The sequence below is a fragment of the Myzus persicae genome, unplaced genomic scaffold (genome assembly GCF_001856785.1).
Source record: "Myzus persicae strain clone G006 unplaced genomic scaffold, MPER_G0061.0, whole genome shotgun sequence".
Lineage (NCBI taxonomy): Eukaryota > Metazoa > Arthropoda > Insecta > Hemiptera > Aphididae > Myzus > Myzus persicae.
Genome location: NW_019104192.1, coordinates 72,321 through 90,089, shown reverse-complemented (window position 1 = coordinate 90,089; position 17,769 = coordinate 72,321). Strand labels below are relative to the sequence as shown.

The 17,769-nt window shown below is 32.4% G+C and overlaps 1 protein-coding gene across 1 annotated transcript in view; it reads right to left on the bottom strand.

Annotated features, from left to right (window-relative positions):
• The window catches only part of LOC111039814, a 43,349-nt gene that overhangs the window by 13,567 nt on the left and 12,013 nt on the right, over nucleotides 1-17,769 (bottom strand). Inside the window, exon 2 of the mRNA XM_022323450.1 lies at nucleotides 1,510-1,742. Coding sequence (XP_022179142.1) covers nucleotides 1,510-1,742 — 233 coding nt within the window. The remainder of the gene's footprint in view (nucleotides 1-1,509; nucleotides 1,743-17,769) is intronic.

Here is a 17,769-nt window from a genome sequence, read left to right as displayed (position 1 = left end):
CAACACAAATGCAACCTTGACCGGTACAATTGAGAATAGTCTGTAACGTTTGTCTTCCAATGAAACACTGTATGAGTATTCAGATGATTCAAGGGCAGGTTCGAGTATAATAAAACTTTCTCGATGTAATTTTTGCCCCAATTATATGCCTACCTAATTCAAAATTTGTGTTTTTTATTCTACCCGTATTACTTTTAACCAGTAAAAAAAAAAAAAACAAGTTAAAGGTAACAGAAAAATTAGGACAATGATTTGTTCATACATATACTTTTTTATCGTGAGCTAATTTCATTCAATTAATACAGTGGAATACATTATAACGTAAATGGATCACCAGCTGGTATTAAAAAATAAATAGGTAGGTAAGTACCTACTCTTATTTTTAACGTCAATATACATTATAAATTATATGTTTAAGCACTTTACATAATATTATTCATGTTTAATTGCTCATGCTTCATTATGTAATCTTTTAGTTTTTAAAATTGATAGGTATCAACAATTATTAAAATTTGCTGAAACAGGTTATATTTGTATATATATACCTATTGTTTTTATACATTTAGGTATCGAATTTTTTATAAAATGAGTGAACGAAAAATTGTACAATGAACAATAGAAGAAATAAATTGTTATTCTTAAAATGTAATACAATGTTTAGTTTTATGAGTCGATTATCATTTGCCCCTAACCACCCATGCTCAACACACCTGTTGCATCCGGTTTTAATTAATCTTTTCCTCTTACAAAAGTTTATATTTTTTTTAAATATTTTTTTTTCGTACTAACTGTTGTGCGTGCAACAAAACAGTTAGCGTCATAAAACACATTTAATATCCGTCGAATAATTAAATTCACACAGGCCTCAGTCATTTCAACAGTTGAGACCCTTTATTGCTGCATATGATAATATACATAATATATAAATATAATATATTTTATTATCTTTACATATTATAATTGTATATTGTATATACGTGATCTGGTAGAATTTAAGAAAATCGTCATTTTATTTGTTTATATTAACGCTCAAAATATTAATAACTGTGCCGAAAACTTGCATAGGATGTTGAAATAACGGTCGTACTCCGTGCTATGAATTTTGATCTTATCATTAATATCGAAACGACCATTTTCAACGTACAAGTATTTTGTAGGTATGCGTGTTTGAAAGTTACTAATGCGCGTAATATAAAATGATTTTATTGCCGTTAAATCGAACTGAGATAAAACGTTTAATGTCGTTATAGATGCTTTGTAATTTGTATAATAAAAACATTATTATATTAATGGATATCGACGTTTTATTTTTTATAGTACTTATATTATTATTTTAGACTATCGTATATGCGTATAGTTTTTTATTTCGTTAAGTTATTGATGTTACTAAATCTATAACATTATAAATAGTATAAATAATATTATAAATAAACAAACGTTTAAAGTGTTAGAACCACCAGAACTATTATCCAAACATAAAAATAATATGAATAATATTAAATAACGGACCTTTCTAAGTTCTATGTCGTCCGGTAAGAGAATGTCGTCCAGTGATCGCTTCCTTCTCGATAATCGATGGACGTGAGGTTTGTTGGCATATACTTTACTCGGTACTCCTGCTTGATCGTAGAGCCTTTTAACCCAAATAGGTCTATTTTCTGCCAACAATAAATTCTTGCTCTCCACTTGCCTGCTCTTAAAATGTTCTGTTTTCAGACTGAACGCTGTCAGGTCACTTTCAGCTGCAAAAAAAAAAACATAATATTATAATACTAGAAACATTAGACATACGTTGGTACAACGATGTACTATAGAATTACCACAATCATCACATTACACGTACGACCCTACCTATATAATTTAATATTTTGAGGTAACAATAAGTTTCTTTACCAAGGTCGGTGTTTATATGTACTGCACTAAGATGCTCTCACGAGCAAATCAATTCATGAAATGCAAATTTAAATCTAGCTAAAATTATTATGATTACTGTATTAGTTCAATGGTCCCATTTCACCCGCGGTGTATTTCATTTGAAATCTCGTTCTGTTGTTACTTTGTAATACACGTGTAAGTTACAAGTAATAGGAGATATATATTTAAACATTTTTTTTTTTTTGAAGCACGTTCGATTTATCGTGATCACTAAGCGCACATCTGTTAAGAGAAATTATTTCTATTTTCTATTATTTACACCATAGCTCACAAGTTGCATATATTATGGCTACCGGTGAAAGTTTACGGATATACATGATGTTTATGGACGTAATTAGTTTTGCATAGGTAAATACGAACAGAAACCTATCCCTGAAATACCATCCTACCGACAATTTATTGTTTTCTATGTTGCTGGTTTACTTAATATTGTGATTTTTTTGGTTTTATTATCAATGCAACTTAATGCTTTAGTGATACATAATTGAAAGTCGTGATACTTAAAATATTATTTACTTGATATAATAATATGTAAATAGTTAATATATAAGTATACAATATACATAGGTATTTATTCACTGTGAAATATAAAAATATAGTTAAAAAAAAAAAATAAAACTATCTAAAAGAATTGGGAGAATAAAGTTAAAAAACTCTACTTAGTGACGAGTTGACTGAAAAACGGAATAAACCCTGGCCATGAAAAAGGAAGTATATGAAATTCAAATAACTTTTTTAAGTAGGTATCTTATAAATTTAAAATAAATGTAATTGTTGAGCTACAATTATAAGCAAAAGCTTATTTAAAAAAAATATATAAAATTATTGTTTGGAAAATCTATTTTATTGAATTAAATGAGTACCTATTCACGTAATATTGTTTTAATATTAAATATTATTTATTTTTGTTGCTGTGTAACAATATAAGTATTTATAATTTTGTTTAAACGTGTTATAATAATTGAATATTACGATATAAGCTTGTTGAATTATTATTACATAATTGTAATTTGTAAATACACAGCTTAATAAAAATATAATATGGTTAAAACATCATGCTTCTTCAAAACTCGATGTTTTTTACCATTAAAGGTAAAAATAATCTTAAATATTAATGTTTTTAGATAAACAATAAAATAAAATTAGCTATAGGTATACTAATAAATAAAAACTTATGGTTTTTTCGAGGTCATACTTCAGGTTTTATTTCTCATCTTTTTAATGTAGGACACCCAATTTGCATTAAGATTACGAGTATTATTTTAATCATTAATAATTGTATACACATTATATTATGTTATTTAATTGTATATCAGTTTTGATAAAACATAATCAAGGGTTAAACTAACCATCGATTTTTGTCTTGTGCTTAAGCTACAAAAATATTTCAAGTGTGTTTTACTTTTTAAACAATACCTATGCGTTATTGAAAAAACCAAGATTTAAATAATAATACATTGTTAAAATAAGTCAGAATTTTTTTTTTATTATGCCTTAAGATTGGTTTTCATTATAAATACATATCTGGCATATAGTGGGATAGCTTTACGTACATATTGTACCACCGCTACCACATAATATTATATAAATAAATAAATAAAATTAATAGTTTAAGGTATATATTGATGATTTTGGTATCAACAAAACTAGTTCAAAAAGACAACTCGTGATGTGTTAATTGAGTATGATATAATAATGATTTCAGGTTTTTATGCAATGCATGCGTAAGTGGCGTAACCATGTGCAAATAAAACACAAGAACAATAATTATTATTATGTCACAACTTTTTTAATAAATTCGCAAACATAACTGATTTGATATATTTGTATACAAATTAATTTAAATGAACAGTATATAATACTAGGAACTGTATTTTTTCTCAACAGCGCAATAAAAAAACAAAACGAATCCTGAAAGTGACAGGCAAAAACTGAGTGAAATTAAATTTTGAATTAAAAACAATAAATAAGTACAAAACAATTATTTTTTATTATTGTCTGGTAGACAATAAAACGTAGTACTTTATGTGGCTTAACACAATTTTATAAGTAAACCACAAACATCATACCTACCATATTATTGTAAGGTACTTTATAAAGTCGTACTTGTATGGAGGCATGTGTCAACTACCGACTTTGAACCGTCATAATAATATAGATAAGGTGCTACATGCGATTATCGCGATAGTCAAAACATCCTATTTATTATATTATTACGTCGTACGACGAGTTACCCGACACCACAGATATTTATCGGGCTTTATTAATAACCATGCTGCAGCTTAGCCGAACGGGAAAGCTCACTAACCAAATGTTTGATTTCATCTGCTATTTTTGGGATTCGAAAATTCGTAAGTGGAATAGCTCACGGAAACCATATAATATACCGTATGTACAATATATTGTATTAGAATGCTGTAGGTAGTCTTAAAGCTATTTCGTAAACTTGCTCATATTGCTAATTCCGTTGTATGTTTAAGATTTACTCAAATTATAGTGATTTTTGGAATTTTTATGTATACTTTAAGACCATATTTTCAAATAATTTATGTTTTTTTTGTTCTCTAGTGGTATTACGTCGGAAACGTTGACTGCCTATTGAAATATAGTTTGAACGATCATAGTTTCTGACTTATTCAATGAATACTAATATTACGATGTCTATTGAATATTTGAATTCATCAATTAATACAATATTTTAAAATATAAGACGTACAACCTAATTTGAAAAAATGAACTTGACTAAATATAACCGATCTATACATACTAACTGTCATTTTATGATGCGCAAAACATAATATATTATGACACGGCCAACACGACATCGCTACACCACACATTGTTTGCGTTCGACACAATCATACTATTTTTATTTATCGTTGGCCGAAAAATGCAATTAATTATTATCCAGACCGGGTCCACTCGCGCTTATCGGCTCTTGTCCGGAGGCCGAGCGTCTTCACCACCGCCGCCGCCGCATCTCCTTTCACGTGACCGCCGCCGCGCCGTTGGCATATATAGGTAGGTAATAGGCATACTGCAGCGCATACTATATGCTCGACACTATAATACGACTAGAGGGTACCTATATATAATAATATATATACTATTACACTATAATACTGTACTGTATAGCTATTACTACTGCAACTATAATATATTACAGTATATACGGAGCGGGTTCGGTGAACTCCTCGCCGAGCGGCCGTCGCCTGTAACAGCGCACGCACAACGGACGTTCTCATATGAGTGTTGTGTGTCTATAAAAGGCATGGACCGCGTACACGTCTTATATTAAGTACTGTATAGTCGCGGGGACTAAACGGGACCGGTCCGTCTCGGGTCGACCGGTATACGTGTGGTTGTAGCGATACACTATAGCTGGTATATATACATACATAGCTGGTACGCGACATCACAGACGCGACGGTTGACGAGAAAGACCAGAGATAGAGACAAACCACTCGGGTACGGAGAGACAGAGATAGATAGAGAGAGAGAGAAACAACCTCGAGGGGGTGAGGCGGAGAGAGACAGAGTGAGAGAATGAGCAAGAGTGAGAGAAAGGACGTCGTCGGTGGAAAGAAACGCCGCCTGTGTGTAAAACGAACGTGATGCGATTTCGAAAAATATAATGTCTACTACGTCGTCTTCTCTAGCCGTATACTTAATCGTAATCCTTTTGTCGCGCGGGCACCCGAATCGTGGGAAAACGGTCCGACGATTTCGACACACCGTGGCGATTATTAACGGGGATCTAAGTAGCTATGGTATCTCTACGAATGAAATTGTATATATATTATAATATAAAGTACCTATGTACGTATGAAATATAATTGCAAAGCTGCAGGTTGCATATTATTAGTATCATGATATCTATTTGTTTTCTGTTTTTTTTTTTCATTTCGTTGCAGTTGTTTTTTTAGTTTTTGTTTCCCGGGTATAACGCTATATTATAACGATAAATCTTTCACGACGAGTTGTTGCCGATGTGCATGCGAATCGCGAAATCGAACACGTGCGCACCCCGAGAAGACGGCCCGAGGTCGGGCCACTTTTGGCAACGCTCGCGAGTCAAGACTATTTTTACTGCGATCGACTGACCTCGCTCAAATCAAACGCGCGAAAAGTAAGTCAAAAGATGTGTAAACAAAATTATTTTTAGACGACGAGTAAAACCTCGCGGTCCGTACAGGACGGGTCCCACTATCGTTGATAGCGACTTTCGGGCCGAAAGTTGAATAACACAAGGTCACCAAACGTAACATAAACAGTGTGGATGCGATACGAATAGCAGGCATAATATGTTGACACACCAAGCTAGTTTTTTTTTGTGGCGATCCATTGTACTATTTTTTATTTCAAGAATTCTGTGAATATCGATAGGAATAGGTACGATTGCGACTAATTTTATTGCACGGTTAATTAAAGCACCGATACTTCAGGGGTCTGGAAAAAACCTCAACCATTTAATCTTATCATTGTGCTATTTTAAACTTGTGTTGACAAAAATTTTGTTCACATTACTGACCAGCTATTTAGTAACCCACATAATATAAAATTGATGGATGATCAGTAATATATTTTAACAATAATGAATAATCATTATTCTTAAGTATTTTGCGATAAAAGTTGGTTTGATGTCATAGATATTAAAATAAAATACATCCGAAATTAATCTGTTAAATACTTACCGCATTAGTTATTAGTTATTACTAATTACTTATTACTATCGTTTATCAACATCATTTAATGAAAATTAGATACTTCACTACTTCTTAATAGTCCATTATATTATAGTGTTGTATACGAACAATTTAATATTCGAAATATACTATAATTTACATTGTTAATTCAATAATTTAAGTAATTAACACTATACTTGTAAAAATTATAATCAGTATATTTTACTTAAAACAATATATTATTTATGATCTGGCGTATAAAGGGTTGATGCTTATAAATAAACAGATTAAAATAATTAACTATGTCATCCCAAGTTTTAACGTTTCTTTTGGCGCCAATGTAATTAGGGAAGTGTCTACTTGAGGGAAAGGAACCCGTCGTTTTTTTTTTAAATTTAAATATTTCATATTAATGTATTTATTGCTAGCTTGATCCACTTATTAATTATGTACTTTTCAAAATGTAATATTTCGTATGGTTAACGGTTTATCCTTTTACGGTATATGCTTTAAAGTTAACACAAACCACCATTAAAATAATACATTAATAACAATAACAAAATAAATAATAATTTTTTCTTAAGAAAAATGTTTATGTTAATATCGGTCATTATGATCATGCATGGATGTTTTATTTACCAGAACCATACAAATGATTTCATACATAGTGTTTGATACGCCAATCAATTTTTATATACATTTATAATAGTATTAGTTGCATTCTATTTTAAAATATATTATTACTGTACAATACCGTTATTCTGTATGAATTATGTTATACTTTATGTACCTAATTATAATTGAACTATTTAATATAATCAGTATATTCGTTTTTATATTGTCTAACATGTTAAAACTTACAAGATATATACTCAATCTAAAGCCAAATCTGATGTGTGCAGCACACTAAAGAATATATTAATATAGATTATAGGTAGTACTAATATAGTAATATTATTGAAAGAATTCAATTTAAAAAATCATATCAAGCATTTAAATGCCATTAAGTATAGACTAAATAATTCAAACACTAATGACAAAGATAAAATATATTCGATAGTGAAATGACTGTCAAGATTACGTCTAGTCTGCAGTTTATTGGGGCCTGTGGAGTATTTATAAAGCTTAATGTGGTTTGTTCATTAAAAGTGGTTACCTCACCTTATTCTATACCAAAAGACATAATATTTTGATTTTATTTTTTAAAATACACAGCATACTTGAAGTGACATAAACCAGAAGAATAACAATAACTACCTATTATAGTTAATCAGTCTTTGAACTGGGAAAAAATTTAAGGGGGATGCAAAAGTATAAAAAAACATGTGCATCTTCGAGAATATAAACGTCAGTGTTGGTTATTTATATTCTATAAAGAAAATGTATTGAATTTATCTGTTATCACTTATCAACATCATATCTGTTTCATTTTTGCTCTAATAACAGTAATAACAATAATAGAAATAAAAATATGTATTTGCATTAATTTAATGCAATGAAAAAATGATGCCCACATCGGCCACATCGACGTCCCACTAAAAAAAAGTTAGAAGTAGTACCCCACTCTACCGCGTCCCCCAAATTCAAGCACTGTAGTTAATATATAATTTGATGGTGACTGAAGACAGTATTATAGACACAGCTGTGAAACACGTATCATAATATATACTACAGGTACCAGTGTAATATATTTTAGTGTGCCAATCTTGGATAATAGATTCCATTTTTTTTTCAAATACGTTTAGATTGAAGTTACCGTTTTAAAAGTGTGACTGCTTACAGCATGTGTATGTGTGTATTGTATATATTTAAACATTTGACATTTGACACATATTCAACAAACGGGTTTAATTTGAAGGCAGTTATTTTTTGGTATTTAGAGTATTCGTATGTTAAATGTTTATGAATTGTTTGTATTTGACTAGAATCAAAAAAGTAGACTACGAAAAGTAATAAGAAAAACGATTATAAGTATAATAACTAATGTCTTATAATAATATATGATCTATTATTGACTATACCTATTTGTCTACAAGGATTGAACTTTGACTCCTGTAGTAGTCCTGTATACTAAAAGTACTCAAGAATCAAGATACTGTTTATTAATGGAACGAACCGGCACGTTCATTGGAAGATGTTTATTATTTTATTTTTTGGACATAAGAATTTTATTACATATAATTTAATACATAATATACCTATATTCTTTTCTAGAAAGATCGATTTTATAATAATCTACGTCAAGATATTACGATTTACGCGTTCCTTGCGTTCATTCGAGTAATACAGTCGAGGCGTTAAAACGAGTTTAAGTATATTATACACTAGTATACTTCGGGACATAATCCCCGTGACATTGTTTCCCACAGGAGTGTATCAACGAGGGTTAATGAAACCAGTGCTTCGAGCCGACGAAAAGCAATATCCATAAATCGCGGTCTCTATAGGAGGGGTTTGAGTGTTTTTAGGGCTAATTGAATACCGGGTTTACGCGACTGTAAAACCTAAATGTGATACTTACACGTGTGCGCGCGCACTCACGTATCTGTATGTGTTGCATGTGCATATAGACGTAAAAATGATTCACCCCCGCTGCATCGCCATCCATGCGGTCTGAGATAAAATGTGCGACGGAAAAACGATCAAGGATTCCAAAAATAACGCCCCATAGAGACGTTTCACCACAGTCATCTTTCCAGACACTTTTCGACTTATGAAACGAATAGACCGGTATATTTAACTCGATGAATAATTATTTATACATTTTTTCTTATTTATCAATGGAGGGACGGGAATATGATCGGCGCATTAAAACAGAGTCTTAAAATATAAATATTATATCGAACTGGTAGAATATGGACTGTAGTGGAGTCTGTAACATTCAAGAAACTTAAGTATTATACTAATTTATCCTAATAATATTAGGTAGGTACCTACTACCTATAAGGCTATAGTAGTATATTGTATGTTATGTATCTAACACTGGTCGGTTTTACATTTTTAGCATTCTTGTATTCTTTAATATTGATTATAAATCAAACGGAACTACACGCGATATTGATGAATGATGATATGTGCCATAGCGAAGAGCTGTTATCGATGGATAAACGAACCACATTATTTAGCTGTCGATTGTCTGAATGGTTTTGTTTAGGAGCGGAACTGTTTTTTTTTGTTCTCATTTAAATCGTGGCAGTATATCTTTTAAGCACGAACGTGAGTGCCAATTTGTTCGTCAATTGAGGATATTTACATAAAATCTACTGCGGCCCACGCGCCTGCCCAATGACAGATATGAGTATATTAAATATAATGAGGATAATTTTACGACATTTGTCCGAGTGAAAACACAAGCTGGTTGTGGTATACGCTATACACTAGATGGTTCGAGTGGGCAAACTCTTTAAATTCATATTGTTTACGACGTCTCAAGGTCTGGCCATATAACTGCCCAATATAGGTACCTACTTATTCACATTTGACCAATGGGTTTTAAACACATGTTTCACTATAGTTCGTAACGAAAATTCAGTTTTAAATTGTCGAAAACGCGCAAAAGACGAAACCCAAGGATCTTGTGGCGAAAACGTTAAGATAAATACGCAGACGGTTGGAGTATGCACTGCAATGTTATCGGTAAACGGGCGGTATAAAACCCAAACGCGGTATTATTCAACACGGTCGCCTCTCGGAGGTGGTCGGTGGAAAAAAAACGTGATTCCCATTCGATCGTGTGGGCTCTCCACGTCCACAGCTCTTCAATAGGTATTCAACACTTATGTATATATATTTATATGTTATATACATACCAATATAGGCCTGTCCCTCTATACATATATATATATACACAAGCAGAGTTTACCGGTCGGTCGTAAAATAACTGCGTTCCCGCTCTTCTTACACGGAACCAATTAAACGAGATTCTTGTGCTCGCGTCATCCAAAGCCGGTATACTACTATATAATACTACTACTACTACTATTACTAATAATAATAATAATAATAATAATAATAATAATAAATCCGACCGAACACAATCGTCGTGGGTAAAGCAGCTTTTTATGCCGTCCATTTTTCCCCGGCGGTCGACGTATATGTATAATCGGTGCGTTCATATACCTACCGTGAACCTTAAGGTTTATAAGTACGACTAAGCGCAATAGTATTAAACAATATGACAATAATATTATATAAGTACTGTGGGCTGTGTATTGCTATATTTCTTAAACAGAACCTACCTATTATAATATGACGTGTAAGACTCCACCGAGGTTGTTATTATTACGTGTGCCAACGCCGCGGAGATGGATGGCTAATTAAGTGGCCAAAATTAAAATACGCCCACGGAGTCTGACAAATTATCGACGACCGGGTTATACGCCTAATTGAACCAAATTACATGTTATGTGCGTTCTATACACGTGTCACGGGTTAATTTGCGCGATGTCATCTATACCGGAACCATGGTTACGATGACGCGGTCGACGAACACCGCATAATAATATAAGCTTGCACATTATAATATTGTCTTTCCGTGCTCAATGTGGTGCGCTATATTATTATTATGTTAACATCTTTAAAACAACCCGACGGGTGTTAGATTTTAAAGTGGTAAATCATTATGATTAATGGAGGGTGAAAGGTACAATATAATATATTATATTATAGGTACGTCATAATAATGGTTACACGCGAAAACTAAGTTTTTGTGAAGCGTTCTTGAACATAGTATTATAATAGTATATTATTGATTTGAAACGATGCATTCGTGCGGCCGTCACTATGAGTTACATCGATAATTCAAAATACATTGCTATATCATGTTGTACTGAAACACAACCGATTGAGTTATAGACGTTTGTGATTTTACTCCTTTATGCCTAGATTCATAAGAAATAATGTGTTGGCTCTTAAATAATATTATTATTGTAAGCACACTCGATGTTTTCTATTCAACCACGTAGATAAACCACAAAGTAGGCAACTTCTATAGTCAGATAAATAAATATACTTGTGGACATATTATTATTATTACTATTGTATAGACAGTGTCAGAAATACGTCCGACGTTTTACTGTTATTATGGAACATACCGATGTAAAAGCAAACAAAAGAATATCTAACTGTTTATTTTTAAAAAATTGTCTCCTTTTCTACAAATATTTGTCGAGGTACATTCGAATATTATGCTTCGGTAATTTTTAATTTCCAAACCACCCGTATTGTTGACAATACCTGTTCCACAGCCAAGTTTTATTATCATTATCACTTTTTTTTAGCACAATTATTTGCGAAATTAGAAGAAACAAGACAACAAGTGAAAATAAGGAAATAAACAATACGAGAAAAGAATGGTGAAACGAATCGATCCAGGGTGCTGAATTGTAGTGTATTCTGTACAGGAAACCAAATGATTAATAAATAAGCACGGTGTACGCACCTACAATATCATAATTTATTTTCTCATCTAATTGTGTAATTTATTATACCGTAATAATTGCTATCGTAAAAAAACAAAATAATAACAACAAACAGACATAAATAGTGCGTTATTGTTTTGGATGGTTCAAAAAGTTATTCCACTCTGACGTACATATATATAACGATCTCAAAGCACGGTATAATAATATAATATACTTTATATAGTTATATTTATAATGTATAGTGTGATATATTGTCATTTCTAGATCGAAGCATGAGGTTCACAAAAAACGAAAATATACGAGATTGTCACGTTGTGGGTAGGTATATTTTTTACACAGCCCATACGCGAACATCACATACAGCAATATACTAAGGGCGATTTGGTGGTGGCCCGCGGGATGTTGAGCAAACAAAACGTGATAATCATAATAATATTATACACGTATGTGTGTGTGTGTGTGTGTGTGTGTGTGTGTGTGTGTGTGTGTGTGGTTTACAATATACTTCCATGAGAGCGAGGAGGCATTTCGTCCATAATAATTTATTAATATTAAAGAGCGTACGTCGGGCTGCGGAAAATAAGAACGCCACGATTTGTTTATTTCAATGCGTGTTTGTTCATTATGCTGTTATTTCATTATTTACTATTACTACGGGGTATAAAATACGTTGATATTCCATGCGAAATATGTACGATGTACGCGTATACTATAATGCTTTATGTTTTATTACAAGTGTTATATACAACAATAAAAAATAATCTGATCAACACTAACAGCAGCAGCAGCAGCGGTGACGCGTAAGTATTGTGTGCGTATACCTATATTATACAATAGCTATTGTGCCATTTCAATACGGTCGGGTACCTATGCAAAAATTAAAATAGCACGGGGCCGTAAAACTGGGCAAACCGATCATTCGCGAGGCGTACACAAATCTATAAACCATAAATTCTGCGCCATTTAATATATTGTAATATACCTAAGAAAATATAGGAGAACATAATTATCAGTATAAAAAACTGTAAAAAAAAAAAAACATTGTTAAGTACTAGAGAGACAAAAACAAAAAACGGAAAAAAAAACCAACAAAGGTGTTTCCAAGTAGAAACGTCAAGGGTATAGTGTTTGACAGTCGCGAACCGCCTCTAATTTCTAGACGGCGCGGCGTCACGCATTAGTCTACAGCGTCACTGCTTTTCGCCCGTGGCGCTCTGCGCCGTTGTATTATTACTATTATACACGAATTTGACGTGTGTGTACGCATTTTAACAGACTTCGTCGTCTAATTGAGCCTTGAACAGGATTTCGCACACGAATTTGCGGTAGAAATCGCTTATGGTCGTGTAGACGAGCTGCACAGATCCAGGACTTTTTATTTGAAGGGAGAGGGCATTATCATGGATTATCGGGTGAAATGACACATCTTACTCCGGTCTCTCGGAATAGACGTGACCGGGCTTATTTTATTTATTATTGTTTACAAGTCCAGTAAATACCAACATCGCGAGGCTGCTGGCATCTCGAATGGCCGAATTATCGCGGTTTTGTCTTCGGTAATATTCTAGAAGGCAGAATTAAATAAATGACTATAGAACATTTTACCTTCAGCTTCGAGGTCGATTTATCAGTATTCTCTAACCAATGTGTTTTTAGCAATATTTTAATAATATTAAGTAGTATACCGAATTTTCTGATTACAATTTTTGAAACCTATTAGATGATTATATTACTCTAATATGACTGCCCTTTCTTTGCACCCGGTACTTAAAGAAAACCACGAAGTCTACATTTTGTTGTTATTGTAAAAACACATTAATAAAGTGATGTTGGGACAATTAAGTGAATAACAAAATTAAACCAACAAATATTTTGTTGTCCCGAAAACACTGAGGAAACCAAAATAAGAATACTTAGACTGTTAGACAGCTGCAGTATTGAGCCGTCACTCGTTAGTATTACAGTAACGGACGAACAAAATGCACATTGAATGTATAATGATAATTTTTATAATATATTATTACAGCGTGTGTACTGTGCATATTTGCCTAGGTACTTTAATAACAAACTCGTATAGTTTTCCGTTAACAACGGGACGAATTCGACGGATTTTGATTAATAACAATCTTCTTTTTATTATGTAAGACGTATAATGAAATATAAGTGTGTAGAACAACGCTCAAACATGGCAAAATCTAAGGAGCTGGTTTTTTTTTATTTGTCTAGACGTCTATAGTATACAATACTGTACACAGACGCGCGCGTAGTTATTGTAAAATGCTTTTATTCAAAGGAGTTTTACATTCCTGGAGTGTTACGCTATTTTTTAAATGAAATAGCTGATCTCTCGAAAACAAATTATACAAGTTTGAATTCATTGTGACTGCGGTTTGAAATTGTTTTTCCGCAGTACGTCAGTACCTTCCAATAATAGTCATGAAATGTTTGAAACCACAAGACATACGTATGACCGTGCTTTATATATATATTAATAATACAATAATTAAAACAAACTCCATTCATATTTCATTGTGTGGGTAAGACCAGAAGAAAGAGAGTCTATGGTTTGACATACGGGCGGCATATTGTGATAAAATATGAGACAGGACAGATGGTCGGCAGCAGGAGTATGGCACGTGCTATGGTTCGGCGGCAGCGGTTCTAATGATTTACATTTGAACATATTGTATCATAATCTTATATGACGTTAAACGGCATATTATGTATATAAATATAATATATATGTATTGTTATATCGAAAAATATTTTTAAAAAAGAAACTGTTAAAAAGTTAATAAAACAGACGTGCCTCTCACCATAAGAAAGATGATATAAAAATAATTAAGATGTATGATATATGGATAGTTTTCGTTATATTCATCGTGGATAATATTGGGTACAATTTATAGGAATAGAATCGTATGTATGAAATGAGTACATATTATCAATCCAACTGAAGTACCTATACGGCTATATACATTCATAATTCACAAATAGCATGCTAACAACGTTGGTAAGTATTAACAAATTTAATAATTATTTTATACAATTTTAAATTTTTTGTTGATTCTGGAAAAATATGTTTTTATATATTATATTCATAAATAAAATAATAGAATTTGCATTTTGTCAAATACATTTTAAGCTTCGTATACTTACTTAAAACATACACTAAACAATCACAGCAATATATCGAGAAATGCAACGGTATAAAAATATATTATGTGTCCAATCATTTGTCACTTTTTAGAATTTATTTTGAAAGTAAGAGATCATCTGCTGGAAATTACAGAATTTTTTATGATTCATAAATCAACCCGTTTGAACTCACACATATGACCACATAATGTAATTGAGACAATTAGTAACAATTAGTATATTATTATAATAATAATTATCGTAGAGACATATACAACATGATTTCAATTAATACTTTAATGTGCAAATTACATGATAATATATTCTCTTAATTAACAAAATACTGTTGATATATAGTTATTAATTCAAAGATATAGCAGTAATATGATTGTATGAGTATAATATCATTAAATTTGATACTTAAAACAAACGAAAACACTCGGGAAAACAATAATGAGTGTACTTTTTGTTTATAGGCATAGCGATTTTTAATTCTTTATTACTTTCAGCGAGAACGGTTATTCATACCAAACTATATTAAATATCATATGATAATATATAATAATAATAATAATAATAATAATAGTATGATATACTACAACAATAAAATAAAAATATATATATATCATATATTGTTGGACTAGACGGAAACAGGGAACCGAATTTCCCTTCTGCGAGTACTTATATGGATACATAGGTACTCTCGTATAACTGCACGAACGTGCCCACTCTCGATTTATGATTTTTGCGCCACTTGAATTCGCGATCACTGCGGTATGGCGATATAGTAAGTTATATTATATAGGTGGTGTACATGTGTTCCACCTATACAGTGTACTTATACATATACACACATAGACAAAAAATCGTATTGGCAGCGAACACTCGATTTATAAAAAAAAAACAAACTCCTAACAATTCACATCACGAATTATCTCTCGTTTCCACGCCTCCCCATCGACATCCCCTCAGTATTATAATATATAAATCGCACGCACGCTGCACAAGTGTTATAGTCCCCCCCGCGATGATTTTTTTTTCGGCCCCCAAACCTCGGCTCGATCGTTACGCGTTATTGTTCTCTCGTAACGTATCGGGGCCGTATACCAAACAACCCTCAAACCATGCAAAGGTGTGTACCCCCGAACCATGGTATGTATATATGCATAATACGTGTACGACGTCACCTGGGTACTGATTTTACGATGCCATGTGTTTAGGGGTGGAGGGTACTACAGCGATCGGTCATGAATGACGTGTCGTCGTGTGTATGTGGTGTGTGTATGAATGTGTGTGTAACATACGCACTTTAATACACACGTTGATCCCAATTGTATTACGATTTAATGTGCTATTGTCGCCGAGCGCATGTTATATAATGAGTTTGTTGTGCATCGCTCGCGTTTCATCCCGTTTAATTTCACGTGTCGAATTTTCGGGCTGGACTTCCGGACGGACACGACCCTGCCCGGTCGTAAAAATTAAACTTTTTGGCGGAAACGCCACGCGTATTTCATCACAACGGAACCGATCTGTGCAGACGAACACGGTCAGTGGCATATAATATGCACCGCGCTACGCACCCATGTCGTTATTACAATGCGCTATATTATTATTATTTCATTTATAATATAAATCAATTCGGATAAAAGCATTTCTGCAAACTCATTTCGACCAGAACTCAATGAAAACTGGTTTTCGTGCGTGAATTTAATTTGTCACCGCGTGTGACAGTTTAATATGTATCTATCCAATATAAGTATAATACAAATTGTATACATATATACTATGTGATGTGAATGTATGTGCGTTATCTCCTCCTCCACACACGCGTCGTATTTTATACTCAACTACATGGTTTGTATGTATATATGAAGTGTATGGAATTGAAAACCACTAGATTATTATTTTTTTTTTTGTCGTAATACTCGATGAAAAATTAATTGAAATGATTCGTCCAGAAGACATATTTTTTCTCTACGTATTAATATAATAAAAATAAAAACAAAAAAAAAATGTTCAGTGACTTAACGAAAACACGAAAATAGGACTTCGTGTTTTTATATTCGTTCGAGTAATCGCATGTGTATATTTTAAGATCGGGTTCTGGTCACTCTCGAGATACGTAGTCTGAATAAAGCGTGAACCGTATACCGGATCAATAGGTAGTTAGTTATATACATATTTATACTAAATATATATTAATGTACGTATAAATAAGGCTATACAATATATTCGTGTATACCAGAGACGTTGTCCAGTCAGGCCATTGATAAAATGTCGCACAGGCACAACTATAATAAGGACATTTGTATATAGAAGGTACCTTATACGCATATATTCCGTATTGCGGATACGAACACTGCAGGTGCTATGCGCACAATGTTTTGATCATTTTCAATGCAGACTCGCGGTGTGCACTTCGATTTATATTTTATCAGTTCTCGTCGGATAAACTATAAATGTACAAACTATAGGTATTTGGTTTTTCTTTTATAACTACCTTATAATATATATTATCGTCTTGGATATTTTTCTGATATTACGCATTCCATAGTGGTAATGTGTTTTGTAAAGAATGTATTTAG